At 47.2% G+C, this 19,527-nt stretch overlaps 1 protein-coding gene across 1 annotated transcript in view; it reads right to left on the bottom strand.

Annotated features, from left to right (window-relative positions):
* The window catches only part of EXOC6B (exocyst complex component 6B), a 310,684-nt gene that overhangs the window by 99,443 nt on the left and 191,714 nt on the right, over positions 1-19,527 (bottom strand). Inside the window, 4 exon segments of the mRNA XM_033007046.2 lie at positions 7,195-7,374; positions 8,495-8,629; positions 12,113-12,224; positions 18,415-18,524. Coding sequence (XP_032862937.2) covers positions 7,195-7,374; positions 8,495-8,629; positions 12,113-12,224; positions 18,415-18,524 — 537 coding nt within the window.

Genomic DNA, 19,527 nt, shown 5'->3' with positions numbered 1-19,527 from the left:
GACATTTTAAACTCTATTACAATTACCTCTTTGTCCTGCTATTTTGTGCAATCAGATTTTTATTTTTCAATCTCTTTTAGACAGACAGATTAGTGATTTATTTCCACCAATTAATACAAACTACCTAGAGAACAGAAAATTAGAGGGGTTAAAAGGAAAATTAGAATCTGTTGCAGTTAAAAAGAAAACCAACTAAGAGCAGGCTAGCAAAGTCCCACCATATAAAGGGATTACTCCATTCCTGACCCTTTCCAGGGGACCTCCAGGTTTTATTTTTCATTGATTTACCTTAATGAAACTAATGCACCCCTCTCCATAGGAAGCTGACTCCATAGCTGTCTAGGCACTGGATTCAATTAAAGAAATAAATACATCTGGCTTCTAAATGGTTGAAAGTCTTGAAAAGCCAGAGGCAATGCCAGTTGCTGCATCTGCCCCTCTTAGGGTACGCCCTAAGGACACCACGTAAGACGGTCGACATTCAACACCGCCCCTGGAAACCCGCGGCCGTGGGGGGATGCCCGAAGCATCCCTGCCCGCTCCCGCAGCCCCGCCAGCACCCGAGCCACAGCTTTGATGGAAGCTGGCCTCAAATTGTTTTAACAAGGCTCTTTCTTTCCAGAAGCTGGCGTTGATTTGAGACCTCGATGTTGACTTAGAAACCCCCAGGTGCCCAGCGCCTGCAAATACTCAAGGCTTAGCTATGCTCAGTTTCCAGGAAAAGGGTTACAAGCATCCAACCGCGGCATGAAATATCAATACTACCATGGCAGCTCAGCATTAAAATGAAGAGCAGGGGTTAAAGGCAGAAAAGCAGAAGCTGGGGTAGAGCCCATGCCTCCGCGCCGGCCGCATCTCACACCGCACAACCGCGTCGAGCAGGGCTGCACCCCCAGAAAAAAAAAAAAAAAAAAAACAAAAAACCCAAAAAAACGAAAAAAAAAAAAAAAAACAAAAACGCTGCACGCTTTGCTCACGCGTGCCGTGGCTTGCAGACATGGGGATAGAGGAAACAAGGTCACTCGAGAGCACTTTGTTTGCGATCTATCCGCAGAAATGCCGCTGCTTTTTCTCCCGCACATGAAACAAGCAGAAATGACAACACTGAGAGGGGTTCGTTGAACCAGAAGGCAGGTCCAAAAGGTCTCCTTCGCTTTCTTTGTGCTAATTGCCCTAATCCAAACAGGGAGATAGTAAACGTCAAGAACCCACACTATTTTCTGGATAAAATACTATTCTACTACTCTAGCCAGAGGGAAGGCCTAAAGGTCCAAGCCCCAGGTCGGAGCACTTAGACCAGGAGGAACGTCAGGCTGAAATCCCCCACAGGGGATTTGTCTGAACAAAATACAGGGAGCACGGGGGGGGGGGGGGGGGGGGGGGGGGGGCGGGATTTTACGAAGATCTTTTCTCTTTCAAGCAGAGGTTGAAGATCCCATTATGCTTTCCCTAATAACAGGAATTTCCCTTAATTCCCCACACATTTAAGGATGCATGGGGGATAAAAGGAGCCGGTTAAACGCGACCTGCTCTAAAAGCAACAATTTAGCATTGCTACTGCAACAGCATGCTTGTGAGCAACCCGTGTGGAAGGAAACCCTTTCCCCCGGTCTCTAATTTATCCTCTTGATTTAAACCTCCACTCGGTCTTTTCCTTTCCTCCCTTCTGAGACTAAGGACCTTCTCTGGTTCAACTCGCCCTCTAACATTTGAGGTGCAAGCAGAGCAGACCAAACGCGCATGACACGCAGTCTTGTACTCACCGACATTGTAGAGTGGACATCTACATCCCCCTACAGAGGACAACACAGGGAGTTTAAAGTCAAATGCAGAAGAGAGCAAAGCAACAGCGAGAAAGGCAGAGAGGTACACGTCGGCCATCGCCCGTAGGTGCCTACAACCCATCAACGCTCCAACCGAGGCCCCGGCTGCTCGGCAGCTGGCAGAGCATTCAAAAAAAGGAAAATATGGGTTCCTTGAACCTGGCCTAAGGAGGATGAGGAGGAGATCACAAGTACCACAAGACCAGTTTTATTGCTATTAAGTGTGCTCCGCAAGTCAACATCCATGTGCTCTCCGCTTTCCCAGCTGTGAGATGGAGGTGATGGATGTCAAACCCGAGGGAGGGGCAGCAAGGATCAGCTCAAGCCAAACTTGCTCAGCTCTTCCGAGGGCAAAGGGACGTTATCTAAGCACAGACAGGACTCTTGCAAATCTAAAGAAGGTGTTTTTGGTGTTCACATGATGTTTTCACGATGGTTACTTTCCAGTTGGGTCCCTCACGACATGGTTGAGGCTGTGGTTGGTGCAAAGCTCAAGGCACTTTACTTCCATGCACAGTGCCTTGCCTTTTAAAATATTACAGAGGGATTTGGCTTTTTTAAAATAAAAACATAGGTAATCGTTCTCTTGAAAAAGAAAATAAACACTCCCAAAGCTCTTTCTAACGAAGCAAGAGCTGCCGTGGCCAGCTCATTCATTTGCAACCAGGAGGAGATGCCAATACGGTGAATAAGGCAAAAACGTTGCAGGCAGAGCGGCCACGGCATTCGTGCGGTTCCAGCTGAAATCTGTGCCTGCCATCTGGCAAAAATAAGCACAAAAGGGAAAAAAAAAAAAAAAAAAAAGCAACTAAAAAACAACCCCAAACCCCCTTTGCAGAGAGTTCACGCTGAACTGCTCAAGACGGCAGAGGTTAGAGTTTGTTCGATCGCTGAAAGATTGCTTCCCCTTCCCGGGTCAGCATCACCTCTTGACCTGCCCTGATTACCTTCCAAAGGAGGTTATCAAGATACAAGACTAACAGAGGATTAAAGGAAACTTAAAATAAAAACAAAACACCCCCCCCCCCCCTTTTCCCCCAACTCTGCTCCCCTCCCCCAAGAAAACATCCTTGCTTTGTTAACCTGACAGTTCACTGTAGGTGTTGACACAACCCTCCATCTTTGAGAAGCTTAATGTCAACAAATCAGTGTGTTTGGAGTAGCCCTGTCAATGCGATTTACATTAACTTGTCTAACAAGGAATAAAAACAACAATCAGCCATCAAAGACAAAAGGCTTTTTCAGTCATTCTTTTAAAAGTATTATGCTGGAAATGTTAATTTTTGAGGCCATGGCCCTTTACTTGCTGAAAACCAGAAACCACCTTTTTTTTTTTTTTTTTCCTAAAGTACTTCTTTTTTTTAAGTATTTTTTTTTCCTTAAGAAAAAAAAAAAAGTATTTTCTTTTAAAGGAGGCCCGAGCATCCCATGTTAATAAGCTCACCAGCAGCACTAACCGACTCTCCCTGGTTAACGCAGGAAGAGGGCAGCCTTCAAGCCAAATGTTAATTATGCTTTGATTTCCACCAGCATGTTATTTGCTTTGAGACATTTTGGGCACTTAGCGGAGCATTTTCAAATTGTGGCTCTAAACCACCATGAAAATTTCAGGCAGCAGTGGTATGCACCAAAACCCCGTTAAACTTCACCATGACCTTTTCCTCCCCCCTCCCCGGCACACGCTGTACCCACCAGCGTGCCCTTCGCAGACGGGGGGCTCAGCGTCCTGAAGCAAAGCTGCGAAAAGCAAATCGCTTCCAGGGACTCCTAATATCAAGCGGTTTCCATCATCTCCCACAATGTCTTCTCTAATGTTCTAAGGGAAAAATTAGGGCTTGTAATCCCTGTTTGGACACCAGAGAAAGTGAAGATTCTTTATGCCGCTCTACAAGCCAGGACTAGCTTCGGTCTGGGTTATTTTCGGGGGGGTTGGACCTGATGACTTTGTTGCCCGGAGAGGTGGTAGATGCCCCATCCCTGGAAACATTCCAGGTCAGGTTGGACGGGGCTCTGAGCATCCTGATTTAGTTGAAGATGTCCCTGCTCATCGCCGGGGCATTGCACGAGGTGACTTTTAAAGATCCCTTCCAACCCAAACAATTCTATGGCATCCAGAGGTCCCTTCCAACCTCGACCATTCCGGGATTCCCCCCAATAAACACAGAAAAAATTCAGCCCCCTGTATCCAAGAAAGGGAAAGACAAAATTTAATGCCCCAATCTTGACTCAGAGTCACCTTTTAGCTCGCTCAGCATCCCCGCTCCTCTTCACCCCCTCACCAAAATGTTGACTTGAGTCAACTGGACCCTTCAAGGCCACCTGACCTGCCTTGCGGCGAGCTGGAGCCTTGACCCCAGAAAAGTTTCCTGCAGACGAGCAGCCCCATCCGAGACAAGGGGATTACTCACACCCGTCACGTTAAGGAGCCGCCTGCATTTTTGCAGGCTCAGGACTTTCGGCTCCATTCTATTACAGGACAGAGCTTTTTGTTGGTGTAATTTTAGCGCGGTAACCGCCGACATGCCCAGGCTGAGTTTCTTTGATCAGCAGGTGAAGGTTTTTCTTGGTGTAATTACCGTAGTGACAAAAAGGCAGGTGAGTAGCTCAGCTCCTGCCACTTAGTCATCTCCTGAGACTGCCACTCTTTTCTTCTAAAAAACTGCTGCAAGTTCAAATGCTAGGAGAACACTTTTCACTTTTTAAAACTGTTTAAATTCAACACAAAGGCACCGGATTTTCAGCTCGGGAAGACAGGGGCATTTCCAAACCAGGAAAGGACATGAGGAGAGGAAGGGACGGTGTTGCACAGAGTCCAGTTTTAGGAATGAGAAGATGCATCCAAGGATGCCCCTCAAATGATGGTGCCCAGACACTCGCTTTTCTTCGCAAGCTATTGGCAGTGTGGAAATCCTACATTTGATAGCTGGGCCAAGCTGCAAACTCGCTTTCAAACAGGGCAACTCCTCCTAGATCATAATGTTGTAGTGCTAATGATCTGGGCTGGATTCGGACCAGCAGTATAGAAACAGCTCTACCTTGCCACTAGCAATGCTGCAATATCCTCTTTTGGTTATAATTCGCCCTTTTTGGACACAGTTCCTTTCCCCCTCGAACCTCTCTCTCTCTTTCCTTTCACAAATGAAGCTCATGTCACATTTTTGGTGCTTTCACAAACATCCCCATCAATTTTCTGCATTGCTTTAGAGAGATGTGGCCTTCTATACACCTTATCTCTGACATTTCATCTAGCAAAGTGCAGAAAATTTAATGTGCTTTTTAATAAACCACTGGAAAAAGGCCCTTGAACTCTACCAGAACAAACCAGCATAGACACCAAAGGAGCTGGGTGCCTTTTAGATGTACCTTTACTCTTCCTGACTTGCTCTCACCCACCATTTCGTGCAAGGGTACGCGGGGACCCGTCAGCAGTGCTCAGTGACACTGTCTTCATAGCTTTCCTCTAAAGGAAGAAACTCCAATATATAGATATAAAAAAGCCCCAGACCATTGAGCCAGATCTACAGCTTCCCAAATCAGATTGCAGCACCTGACTGCCTGGCCTCCTCTGTCTCACCAGGCTGCTGGAGGATCAGTGCCATGCGATGCTTTGAAGATAAGGTGCCACGCTGCAAATGCAAACGGCCTTCTCCTCAGTTGGGTCCTTTCTAATCCAGGTCTGGAAGAGAAAAGGCTCCTTCGATCTGTCTTGGTCCTTTTTAGGCCAAATTAGCTGTCCTCCCAGTCTCCAAAACAATTTTGACTCACTCAGAAAGGAAACATTAATATTTAAGGAAGATAAATCACTCGGGTGCACCTCATAAATCATTGTGGGCATCTCTCCCCATCCTCATCTCTCCTGCTAGCCATGCTTCATGCTCTGGTGCAGAGACCAATCTACCTGTCAAATTCCATTACTTGCTTGCATAAGTACTCCCAGTATGATTAGTGGAAGCGGTCTCCAGGTGATAAACAACCCCTGTGCAGCCACATCTCCTTTTTCAAGGAGAAATCCAGCAGTTGAGGAATCCTGCCACCTCCAAGCACCTCCTGACTCCAGAAGGCACCTGCCCCGTGTGCCTGCTCGCATGACCACCAGCCACACTGCTCAGGGACATTTTGACAATAAACCTGGCCTGAACGAGAAGGTGGATGAAAGCCCTTCCCACCTCTTTCCACAAGAGGCAACGCTTTCTTTAGCATTTTGTTCCAGTGATAACAGAGCCAAGAAAGCACCTTCTCCCCAACAAGACCTCCAGGTACAGAGGATTGGGAAAGCCACCTGCATTTCTCTTGTGGTGGCTTCTCCAGCCACAGCAAAGCAGCCCTCATTTCCACCCTGCTGTGACATAGAAGGCCAAAGACATGAGCCATGCAGAAGGCTGCACAGTTTGGGGGCTGTAACACCTCCTAAAATGGCTCGGGAGGGCTTGAACATCCTTCCAGTAGAGCAAACGCAGCGGCATAAACAAGCCGAATGGAGTGAAGGAAACTGCCATTGTATATTATTAGTCTTTTCTTCCTGTTTATATCCAAGCTCATGAAAGATGCCCAGTGTGTGCTGGTGTGCTATAATCCCGGGCACCCAGCAACAACAAATAAATAACAGTCCAGGAAAGAAGAAAGATCTGAAGTTGCTTTTAGGACAAACATAGTGTTCAGTGGATTTGCTATTTCAAAATACCTGCTGATTGAAGATACTCATAAGTATCTATCCAGACAGCACAGAACAAATCTTATTGAAAGGAAAAAAAGCTGTATGAGCAAAAACGAAACTCCCTGATGATTATATTTTTCCTATTCAACGGGACACTACTCAGCCAACTGCAAAAAACAACATAAAATACATTTTTTGATCGCAATAACAGCATAAACACAGGCATATTTTAGACAGCAGAGAGAAGAAAGAAACATATGCTGCCTTCCAGCAGAGCAGTATTTTGATGTAAGGCATCCAGTGACTTGACAAACATTTGGAAATGTATCTGCAGTTCAAATAATAGACACCCTTATACTGGGATCTCTTGAAAAAAATCTTGAACGTCCATTAAGCTGAAAGTTAACATATCTAAAATACACGTGGCTAGTGAATTATGATCCTACTTCTACACGGTGGACTGTGATGTTTCACCCATTCGCGTGTAAGTAGACTTGCAAACACTTGGGGAGACCCTCACTGAAGCCCGACTTCTGGTAACACATAGAACAGCTTATTTTAAAAATAGAGTAGTTATTTCATACCACTTGACAGTCCAAGGCCCCATTTCCATCACACTCCATAAAGCCTAAGCAACCGTTAGTTTCCACGACACCATCGGATGCCCGGGTGCTCCCCGGACTGAAAGAAGAGAGCGAATCGGTGGGGGTGGCTTACCGGGAGGTGGGTGAACACAGCAAAAGTGCTGCGTAGAAAGCCAATGAGATCTACAAGGTAGTCGCTGGCCTTGCTGCCCGGCTCCATGGCCATCCAGTCGTAGTCTGCCAGCTGCAGGAACTGGTCGATCTTCTGGTTCAGGTTCGTGTAAATCTCCTCCTCGGCGGCATGGCGGGCGTCCTGCGAAACAAGACGACGTTACGTGGGATGGAGTCCCCACACCCTGCACAGGTAACGGGGCCTGAGATTGACCCAACCTTTAGACCTCCAGGTAGCCCAAGACAAAATGCCTGTAGGCCACTACATGGCTGCTCCAGCCTCGGGTTAGCTCAGGCCGGTGGGACGTGTGCCACCGGGTCGGCGGTAGGCAAGATCAAGCCGATGGCTGCTTCTGATGCAACCTGGGGACCGGGAGGACAAATCCAGTGCAGGAGAGATGGGAGTGCAACGTCCCACACGGGAAAAGGTTGAGACCCACCAATCTGTGTGGAGGTATGGGGGTTGCAGGAGGGCCCCAGAGGAGCCTCCCTGCCAGACTAAGGGTGGGAAAACTCACCTTTAGGCCAAATAGGTAGGTGACGCCAGAGGGGACAACAAAAGGACTTGCCTGGGGACACGGGGCCTAAGTCTCCTGCTGAGTTATCCCGAGGGCAAACCTCACCTAACCAATTCCCTACAGTTGCTCAAGTTCTCACGTCCTGTTCCCTCATGTCTGACACAATTCAGACACCCCACAGTTGACTCAATTATGACCTTAAGATTTCGTATAAAGTATCTGGGTGGACACTCCCGGGTTGTGATTTAAAGATTTGAAGACTGGGAAGTCTAGCAGTTTCTGTCAGCCCTGATTTTTAGGGGATAATGCTAAAAGGAGTGGAAAGATACAGAAATGTAAGTTCTGAAAATCTATTCTCCTCTTGGGTGAAAGAGGAGAGCTTGCCTTCGTGGCCAGATGTGTGTAACACTGTATGGTGCTCAAACAGCAAAATGAAAATTCATTAAAAAAAAAACAAAACAAAAACTCAGGCTTTTGTCTGAAAGCTGCTTAATCCTTTAGATAATAAATGCTGCAGTTACAGCCTGTGAATTAGGGCTACAAAGGCTCATGATCTCGACAGAAGTAACACTCTGAAGGACAAACCCAAAAGCTAGTCTGATGGCATAAGCTTCCCAGGATATGCCAAAATTACCCTTCAGCTCAGCTTAGCTCCCCACATCCCCACACGCGCTCTGAAAGCAGATACTCTCCAACCAAACATCAACAGCAACTCCCCGGAGGTGGATCTACCAGCCTTCTCACCTTGAAGGTTGTGGTCCCATAGAGTTTCGTAGTGTGGACAGTTTCTGGAAGTACATTAGTGATATTGGTTATGAATTCCTCTAGGAACTTGCAGGATTTCTCCAAGTGGGTCGTATTTATAATAATCTGTACAAGCTGCAAAGGCAAAAAAGGGATTCAGCCATCGTGCTCCTGAAGCCAGGGACGTGCCAGGTTAATGGATGCCAATTTGTAAGAACTTCTGGCACGAAAAGCTGACGCTGTACAAACATACTAAGCTTTGCTACATGCTCAAAGGCTCTCCTCCTTTAACAACATCAGAAACTTAAATAAAAGATAATTTGGGGGGAAAAGCATTTCCCATGACAGCCACTAATACCACAAAAGATTATTTTTTTTAATGACTTCCCTACATTCAGCTGTCAGTCAGTGCTTATTTCAGCGCAGTTCAAATACAACAGGCTTACAAAAAAAAAATGCCATGTCAAATCACAAGTATATAGGTCTGCTAATGAACCCTAAATAACCCATATCTTGAGTGACACCGAACAACACCATACTAAGGCATTTAACAAAGAAACCACAAGGTTTTACTTTTCTGAGGGTGGTGTGGCTGAACAGCAGATCTCACCCTGGTATCTTTTCGGTTATCATACCCACCATTATCTGCAATTTTCTTAATGCTCTCTTCTCAGCTGCCTTCACGTGGCATTATTTCGGGACATTAAAGGCAACTACAGAGCAAAAGCCAGTGCTGAGGTCAATCAACACAAACATTTACAACCCAGAGCAAACCAATCCAGGCTTCCACTTCAGGATCACTGACTTGGAAGCAACGTTAATTCCTTAAGCAGATACCTTTTTTTCTGAGCAGACTGCTGTGAATATTTTCAAGGTGCAACATAAACTATAACAAAACCTTTCTGAATATCATCTAGCTTGGAGAAACAGTTCTCTTACAGACACAGAAGGCATTATAACACTCTGGATTGCCATAATTTCACTGCTGGAGTATGGTGTGGCAGTCTGAAGTCACCTCCTCTAACGAAATTATTTTGAAACACTTGCAAATCTTCTGAATGAGATGGATTAATCAGCGATTTGAGTGTTGCAGGCACAGAAATACTGAAGTAACCCTACAAAGATTACGGAGCCCAGCTCTTACTAGTGCCAGATGACTTGAGAAACAGCAATGGTCACAGTTTGGGACATTCAGCTCGGATATTAGGAAGGAAAAGAGTCACTAGGAAGGTAGTGCAGAACTGGAACAGGGTGCCCAGAGGAGCTGTGGGACCTTTGTTTCGGAGAATTAAAAGTCAGGTAGAGAAAGTCACGGTTAACATGATCCAAGTGAGCAACAATCCCACCTCCAGTGGGAGGTCAGGCTGGATACCCCCAGAGGTCCCTTCCAGCCAACACCTCTATTTCAATCAGGTTTCTGTTTTTAAGAAATGAACTTATTATCTACCTGAACTCCACTTGTTTTGTACTTGGTCTGTAAAATGTATTTACACGGGTAACTAGGAGGACTTCTTATTTCTGAATTCCTTGGATTAATCTTGTTCATAATTTCTGCCTTCAAACAAGCACCATTTGCATTTCCCTGTGTCAGATAGCCCTGACATCATGATCGTGATATATTTTCCTACAGTTTCAAGTTAACTAAATATTGGATTGAATTTCCAACTGTGGAAAATTCCTCCTAAACCTCTTCTCTGATCATCACAACTTACTCATCCAGATCAGCTATCAAACTTGAAGGCCCAGGTTGATTTGGTTCTCCTCCACCACTTGTTATGAGCTTTCCTGCTCCCTCTCTGGCTCCTTCGAGTTCTGATCTTCTCCTGAATTTGGAGGGGTAAGACCTTCTCATTGGGGTATTCAAATGAAAAAAAATAGTAGCATCTTTTCCCTCTCTGTTGTTAAGGGGAATCAGGGTTACTCAAAACACCAGGATTATTTGGAGCTGCCTTTGTAACAAACTTCAACATCCACTGCTAAGAGGTAGTCCCAAAAAACAGGAGTGAAAAACAAATTAAATAAGATAAGAGACTGGGAAGGTTGGTACATGGATTAGCATTATCTTGTCCACTGCTTGGGAGATGACACTGGAGAGCCCAGAAATGGATGGTGTTGCTTGGTGCAAAAATTGAATCTGGGAAGAGATGGGTATGTAAAGTATTTAAGTATCTTTTGCAACCACTTTTGATACCAGGACTATGCTTGCATATGATCTGGGACTCTTTAACATGCTCTTTAATTCCTGTGCTCCACATGGTCACATCAATGTCTCTTCTTAAGCGGAAAGAATTTGAGAAACTCAGAAGAAAAATGCCGCATGCTTCCATTTGGACAAACAGGTCAGCAGTTACACAAAGAACAGAGGCAGCAGGGGACAAAGATGCTCAAAGTAGTTTTTCTTCAACCAAATCAGAAAAAGCTGATGGTAGAGAGAACCCCAAGAGAGAGCTGGTTGTACCTTGGTAAGTGGTAAGTAACGAGAGGGTGAGAATGAGAGAAGACGTTCGGAGATGAACACCAGTCTCTGGACATACACCACCTTTATTTTAAACTCAAGTTTGTTACGCCGGCTTTCCTCGCTAAAATCCTCTTTAGCTCCAAAGAAGTCGCTCTCGGCCCAAAGAAAGGCATCCCCTTCACTCGACGTGGAGGATGCCAAGGAACACCTACACCGTCTCAAACTGGGGAAGAGCGGCTGAGGGGACTGCCGCACTCGGTTTGCCCTTCCTGCGCTCCATCACACTGCGGGACCGTTTGCAACAGCAGCAAAAAGATCATTTGGGGGGGGGGGGGTGGATAGCGCAGCAGGGATAGTGTTACACTCCTCTTTGTGGAGGGAGCCTTGAGAGAAGCAGGAGGGAGGAGGAATTTGCCCCCGGGGAGCAGAGAGATTCCAGACTGGGAGATAAAGGGCTGAGGAAGCATCCTGTGTAAATAAATACGTGCTGCTGTAAATGCACTAAACTCCCCCAAACTCACCTCCATAGGGTGTTCAGAGTGTCCAGAGAACAGGACACGTTTCTACAGCACAATTAAACAGCTGCAGCTGTATTAATAGCTATTCATTTAATAACAGCACACAGACATCCCACTAAGGTGTCCAAACTTCTTTGGGTACCATACACGCTCCCAAACAGCCGTGATTTAGGAGCATTAAACTTTTCAGAAATCTGACTTTGTGCACAAAAAAGTATCAATTGTAAAAAGAAAAATACCAATATAGAGTTCGTACTGTAGCAATGTGCTGAAACCTCCTCAAACAGCTACAGATGGGAACTACTCGCCCACCCTCTCCTAGCTCCCCCCTGGCTCTTCTCCGCCACTCCTTGAAGTCCTCTTACTTTAATTCACTTTAATTCAGATATATAATTCTCTGCAAATTCAAAAGAGGGGCAATTCTAACAGCAACAGCAAAAAAAGCTTCCTCTTTCCTGCAGTATTAGGTGTTTCTTTCTTTGTACAGCAATGCTCTGTGGTTCCATTATTGTTCTCTATCTTAATATTTTACAATAATGCTCCAAACCAGCATCTCTAAAGGTGCTGTAAGGAGCTCCAAGGGACCAAACCCCCTTCTGTCACCCTGCCCTAGAAATGGGTCTCCTCGAAGCTGTGTCCTACCTCCGTCAGCCCAACGTTTTTCCTCTTGATGACGTTCTGTAAACAGTTGCTCAGTGTTCGGGTCAGCAGCAGATTTGTAGATTTTCTAATCATATCATCAACTTCGGTGGAGCTGGAGAGTAGAATTTAAAGAGAGATTTGCAAAATGCTCTATGAAAAAGAAAATCACCTAGAGCCCTCATCACCCAGTCTCCTTCCCAACCCTCTTCTCCCTTATGCGTGATCATCCGTGCACTGCTCACAGGCACTGACATACTAATATATACCAAAATATCAACATTTTAGGCCTTTTTGTGCAGGTGCTGGTAAGGAAGGGAGATTAACGTGTGCTAAACCTACATCCTTGAACCTCTCCTCTTAGAGGGGCTGGTCCAGCACAGGTCAGAGCTGCCTGTGGCATCAGCACTAACCCGTGCAGCCAAACAACGCTGGAGTTTTGCACATTCAGTACACACAGGGAAAGGGACCAAAGTCCTGCAATGAGGGATAAAAAACAAATCAAACACCCAAAACACACACACACACACACACCCCAACCTTCTCATGACTTTAACTAAATCAGACTGGAAGCTCTTGTAACATGTTCACGTCCTTTGTCAGATAGCTGGGGGTTTGGCTTTCAGCTGAAGTGCCGGTGCCCCTGCACCGTGCACACCAGCAAGGTGCAACCTCTCCTTTCTGAAGGAGGTTTTGGAAACCCACCCCGACACAGGCTCCTTTGATCTGTCGTTGGCCCTGCATTAGCCCTGACACCACGGGGCTTTATCTCTGGCAGCGCAGTGACAAGCAGCTGAGGGCAAAGAAAATTTCCAACTGGAAGGCTGAGAAGCGTTAATAACTTTAAGGCTCCTGGTAAATCAAGCCCGTGACCTTTTGCTCCTTCTCCTGTTTTACCTGACAAATGGGCCAGATTACAAAGCAGGGATTGACACAAGGAACAAAAGCAAGCTTTGCAGTTACCCCACCGCTGGCATGCAGGCTGGGGGATGTTGGGGTGCTGCTATGGGGTGCCTGCTGCTGCGGAGGTGGGCACTGCCAGCCCTTGTCCAGCTCACATCAGCCTAATTTCATGGAATCACAGACTGGTTTGGGTGGGAAGGGACATTCAGGATCATCCAGTGCCCCCCCCTGCCCCGGGCAGGGCCCCCTTCCCCCAGCCCAGGGGGCTCCCAGCCCCGTCCAACCTGGCCTTGAACCCTTCCAGGGAGGGGGCACCCACAGCTGCTCTGGGCACCCTGGGCCAGCGCCTCACCCCCCGCACAGGGAACAATTTCTGCCTTATATATAACCTAAACCTACTCTCTTTCAGCTTAAAACCGTCCCCCCCCCATCCTACCCCCACCCCCTGACCCAGAGTCCCCCCCCCCCATTCCTGTCCCCCCTTTAAGCCCTGGGAGGCCGCTCGAAGGGCTCCCCGGAGCCTTCTCTTCTCCAGGCTGAACCCCCCCAACTCTCTCAGCCCGGCCCCCCAGGGGAGCTGCTCCAGCCCCCCCAGCATCTTCGTGGCCTCTTCTGGGAAATTGCTGTGGAACATCTACAGCATCTACACTGGACCAAAGCAGCCGAGGGGACTGTCACACTCAGTTTGCCCTTCCTACCTTTAATTTCTGTGCCTACTTAACGTTAGAGCAGATGCACTGAGCCAAGCCCTGGTCCATCAATCCCCGATGCTCGGGAAAACAAGACTGAGCCTTCTCCAACAGCAACCCTGTGACCACAGCAGCCTCCTGGACCCACTCATCCTCCCCGAGCACCACTCATCCTTCAGTCCACACAATTTTTGAAGTTATTCAGGAGCTTCTTTGTGCTGCTGCATGACAATTGCACCGAAATCCCCCAAATCCCCGGGAGAAGCAGCAAAGATTGCTCCCCACTTGCATCTCTGAGCAAAGTCGTGCTCATATTTCTGCGAGACCGAGAAAGTCGTGTCTTGCTGCAGCTTTCCCAAGGAAAAGCCCAGCTGCACAACTCCCCACACGCCCAACGGCTGCTCACCGCACTGTGCTCCCCAACAGGTTTCTCTAATATTTCCTTTTCCCTGATGCTTAGAGTTCTGCTTTTCTGAGCTACACGCCTGCCAAAGCGTTGACCACTGTCTCCTTCCCAGTTGGACGCAAGCGGAGCAGGGCCAGCGGCTTGGCAGGACCCAGCTCCTGATAATTTAAATCCAATGTCGACAGCCAGAGTCTTAGTGTGGGTCTCTTCTAGATCATCACCGCTGATCCCTGTGAGTTTATTTTCCTCCTGCTCAGTGGGGAAGCGCGTCCTGTGCCAGCGATGAGCGGGGCTAGCCCGCTTCACGTCCCAGATGGAGCCCCTTGGCTCCTTCTTGCAGGGTTCTGACGTGCGATCCAAGGTGATGCATTTGGGTTTTTTGAAGCGTGGCACAGAAATCAAGACGTGGGGGGAGAAGAAACCAGCCAATGAATTTTCCTGATCTTCAGACTATGGGTAGGGCTCTCAAATAAGGTTTTACTTAAAGATAAACAAACAAAAAAAAAAAACCCAAAAAAACCCAACCTCAAAACCAACCATGCACACACCCCCCTGGCCCTCCATCATCTCCCAGGAAGAACCAGATTGTCCCCAGTCCTCTCCACCAGACAATGGCATAGTTAAATTTAGCAAGTACAATAAAATCGAACCCTGTGATGATCTACAGATGGTAAAAAAAAGACACCCGAGGAGATTTAAAACGAAAGGGTGGCACAAAGGGACCCAGTGACACCGGGGGCAGCTGCCGGTGCGGCACGGGGACTGAGGAACGGGGTTGGGGAGCAAAAAGGGCTGGACCCACACTCCAAAGGGGTAAGGAAAAAAACTGTGTAGGGAGAAAAAAATACACAAGGCTGGATCTTTGTACAAGCAGAGCGGCCCTTCCAGGATTTTCCCTGGGAAATCCTGAAATGGAACAGATAGAGTCCCAGAGCCCATCCCAAAGGGTGGTGGAGGTACAGAACGGCCGAGGTTGGAAGTGGAGCTGGTGGCTGGAGCTCCCAGCATTTAGTAGAACCGAGAAAGCAGAGAGGAAAAACCCGGGGGTTTGGACATGATGTCGGCTTTTCTCTACTAAACCAACACAGCAATCAAATAGGTCGGGCTGGAAAAGCTTGGGTTTGTTTCGTTTTGGTTTTTTTTGTTGTTTTGTTTTGGTTTGTTTTTTTTTTAATTCAAATGTCAACCTGTCAGCAGGACGTTGAAATTAAACAAGGCAGACACTGTCCGGCCGCGCGTACGCCCCAAGGCCGTCACGCTCGCGGCAGGAGCGGGATGCTGCTGGCCTCTGCCCGGCGCCGCAGCCGGGGCTGATGGCACGAGGTTGCCGTATCGGGGGTTTGCTTTAATCACTCAATTCAGCTGCAGGGACTTCTCGACCCTGGTAGCCTCCAAGGCAGAAATGAGTAGTGCTTAGTAATAGTGCTTAGCACTTCCGTGCTGCCTGTACTTCTTCAGAGCACTTCTAGCTGAGCTTTCTCTGCACACGAGCACCATTTCCAAAGGTTTCCTATTCTCTTTTTGTTTGTTGGCTGCATAAGCTAGAAAATCAGGGTGTAACTTTAGTGACATGGTGGGTCGGGCAGCCTGATAACCTCTGTGGTTGGGTTCCACTGGAGCAGAAGGATCTGCGGCATCTCCCATGAGGTCCACACACTGAATAAGGGAAAAAAATCGAAGCATTCCTTGGAAGAAGAAAAGAAAGACCAAGATTTGACCAGGCACTGGTCTGTGATCCCCCAAATCTTCCTTGGTTCAACCAAAGAGGTAAGTGAGGGTGGCAACAGGAGCGATGGGTGTTAGCTGTTGCCTTGGCCAGGATTCTCCCAGCTAAAATGATGAATCGAGTAGTAGTCCACAGCAACAGCCCAGACCCAGTGCCCAGACCAGTGGGGCCAGTTTGCAAAGCGTAACGGTACCAGTCGGCTGTGTGGTGCTTGACTGTGAAGTAGAGGTTGGCTCTCGGTTCAACAGACGGGTCGGATCGCCGCTCTCAACACACAAGAAGAAAACAAAACCCCCCAAATCTACGTTCATCTCCTCTCTCCTAAAGCTGACTTCCACAGGGTCCTACCTGATTGTATCCCAAATTCTTTCAGGGTTGGTGCTTTGTCTGAAAAAAAACCAAACCCAAACAATCAAAGTCCTGGTAGATTAGAGCTGACATCTCATCCTTCCACCCGCTGCTTTCCAAAGACGTTCCCTATCTTTCAAATGGGAAATTCCACTGGAACTGGCGGAAGCCTTCCAGTGAGTGGATACTTTTGAAGGCATCTCCTCGATAAACTAAAATATAAATTTTTTAACAAAGGCAGAACTGCTGAAAATCTAGAGGAGATTTTCTTTCTCCTAACCAAATCAGTAAAACCAAACACCATCCCCCCCCCCCCCAAAAAAAATTGCAACCCCTATAAATACACACTAAGCTCCAAATTTTTCTTCAGATACTTGAAAAGCAAACTAACTTTCACAGGCATATCAACATAAAGGAGAACACTCCCGTCCAACAAATACAAGGAGCTAGTTTAAAAAAATAATTAGGAAAAAAATACAAGCTACGTTTTCTGCCATCGGCTCTGTTCTTCAGGAAAAGACTGCAGAGTATTTAAGCGAACTGTCTGGGCTAATGACAGCTGATGTCCCGTATCCCATAGCAGTAGTCATGACCTTCAGGCCTCCCGTGACTGACGGGCTGACCCCAATCACTCCAGGGTGCAAGGTAAATGACAACCAAAGAAGAAAAAGAAAGAGAAGAGAAAGAAAACTTGCTGCCGGCTTTGTAGCCAAGCTTCCTAATAAAACCTAATTCAAGCTGTCAGGGTGAAATGAAGAAAGTGTCAACAGGGGTTTTCAGAGAAATATTCCAAATGTTTGGCTAGAAAAGCCAAGAGCTGGGCTCCCTTCCCCCAAGCCCAACACCGCTCCTCCAAAAGGGCTGGAAAATCCAATGTCGAAAGGAATTTTAATAACATGTCCGGGGGGACCCCTGAGGAGGGACCCAAGGGGACACTTTTCTTCCCTTCCCTGACAAACCCAATCATCTCCGTAATGGTGAAGAGCGCAAAACTCACGAGGGAAGTGCCAACGGAGGGGTTCGGTGAAACCAGCAGCCGTGTGAAATCGGACCATTCTGTCGGCTTTAGAAACCGAGATGTTTAATGGTGACCCGCAGGTTAAGAGCCCTGGGAGCCACCAAAGAGAACAACCTGCCACCGGTGAAAGGTTGAGATTAAACGCGGGGTGAGAAACGTCCTTGGCTTCCACATCGACCAATAAGCTTCCGTGTCCTCTAGCAGAAGATGGAAGGAAAGTGCCTCTCCAAATTACCATCCCTCGCACAAAGGAAGGGAATTAAAACCCTGAAGAGCCTTGTGCAGGCACTGAAACATCTGGCGAGTCCCTAAAACACTGCCCCAGCTTCACACCAGCACCGGGGCAATGTCCAGTGTCAGGCCGTGGCCAGGACAAGAAGCTGCCGAGGGAGGTGAAACCCCCTCCACAGTCCAACCTCTTGCTAGTACCGTGCTGCAAACAGAGGGGAAGAAGGCTCCCTCCTTCCAGTAAAAATCCCATTCTTCATTTACAGACCTCTACCAAGTTGAAGACACTACTGGGTGCAAAAAGAAAGCACCAACTTGCAGTTTCTGGCAAATATAGCTGTTTTCCAATCTCACACACACATATACATGGGCAAAACCGGCATCAAAGCACCTTGGGATGGAGAACAGAGGGTAAACACATGGAGTATTTTGGAGGCTTTAAAATAAAAATAAAAATCAGGGTATTTGTATATAAACTCCCACAGGAAACAAGAAAAACCAAAACCCTAAACCAGCAGCCGAAACTCATTACCACACAGGGCAAATCAAAACCTCAAGAGTTTTCCTGCCCACGTGCTCCTCGAGGGACATTCCAGGGAGGCCACGGGGAGGTTGCAGATGTTATACCAGGCACTGACCCGAGGACAAGTGGATACCACCGCTTCTCTCAAGACAACCAGATTCATCTATTTAATACAACCGACTCAGAAACATCTTCAAGGAAACAGCCCCCTCACTTTTTATGCAGCTAGAATGGTTCTGGGCTATCTTTCCCTCCATGAGGCAGCTATTTTGGAAGGCTTGGCCAGCCCTTTGTACATGAAGGATGCCACTGCTCCGAGGAGACCAGCAGCCACCTCCAGCCTGGACAGGATATATCCAACCAGTTGAGCAGCTGAGGAAGAGAATTCATATTTTAAACCTGTCGAGATCTTTCAGTGCAGACAAAACCTCCGTATTACAACCATTAGCACACTCACGGCCTACCTCAGATGAAGGTCTTCTGAAAACTTCAGACAGGCGTAGATGAATTCCTTAATCTGATTGTAAACTTTAGGCACAAACTCAGAAAAGGGGAACTTCTTTGGAAACGGTTGCTGTAAAATACAGGGGAGAATTCAAGTCAAAGAGCAGGAGTGACGACTGCTTTCCAGCAACATGTTCCAAGCAGTCGAATTAATTCTAGTATTTAGCTACATCCAGAAATGAAACAACAAGCCAGCATTTATTGTATATTATATAAACATTTCAGCCAAGTGAAAGACCGGATAATCACTTACAAATGGCACGCGGGTGCATAAGGGATTTGGAGTCTGAAAAGAGCTGGAAGGCAACTTGCAGCTAGGAGGGAGCAGGCAGCACAACAGGACCCTCATTCCCTCTCCCAACTCCCCAACTCCTCTGAGAAAACCCTGCTGGAGAACTTCTTGACTTTTCTCTCCCACCACGCACAAGGTGTTCTGCTTGGTCACCTCCCCCCAGTTGCTGCCCAAGGTGAGCGCTTGTTTACAACACCAAAAGCCAAGAGGAAACAGATGTCCTACCCCAAATCTGTCCGACCAGCTTTAACCCACAGCACACACATGGCTGGGAGGTGCAGAGCGTAACGGTGAGGAGCTGGACCCAATGACATAGTTTCAGGGGAAGGACACACAAGACTTTCTGAAATCTAAACACTTGACTTGGATCGTAAACTCTCGCGCTCTTAATTAAGTTCACCAGGCTCGGAGCTCGCTGCCTGCCAGATGTGGAGCAGAAGGCCACGCAGGCTTTCAGGGGACACTGGCTAGGTCAAATTTGGCTACACTTAGGTTTTGCAAGCACACCCTTCTATAAAAGCCAAGAAATACCACTTTGTTGGGTACTTTTTTTAATATGAGATTAAAACAAATAAAAGTCAGTAACACGGTTCATAAAAAAGGAATAAAATCCCAATGGAAGCAGATAATTCTAGCCTCTTGTCTGCTGCAAGCACTGTTCGGCTGCGACAGTACACTGTGATCTGAAAACAAAATCGACGAGGTATCGCTCTATGCACTTTCCTCATCCACACCGGGAGAAATGCCTCACACGGAAAAGTATATTTGTCCTTTTCCCTTG

Source organism: Tyto alba, unplaced genomic scaffold (assembly GCF_018691265.1).
Source record: "Tyto alba isolate M040663 unplaced genomic scaffold, T.alba_DEE_v4.0 Super-Scaffold_6, whole genome shotgun sequence".
Taxonomy (NCBI): Eukaryota; Metazoa; Chordata; class Aves; order Strigiformes; family Tytonidae; genus Tyto; species Tyto alba.
The sequence above is the reverse complement of the archived record's forward strand: the minus strand, read 5'-3'. Positions and strand labels throughout refer to the sequence as shown.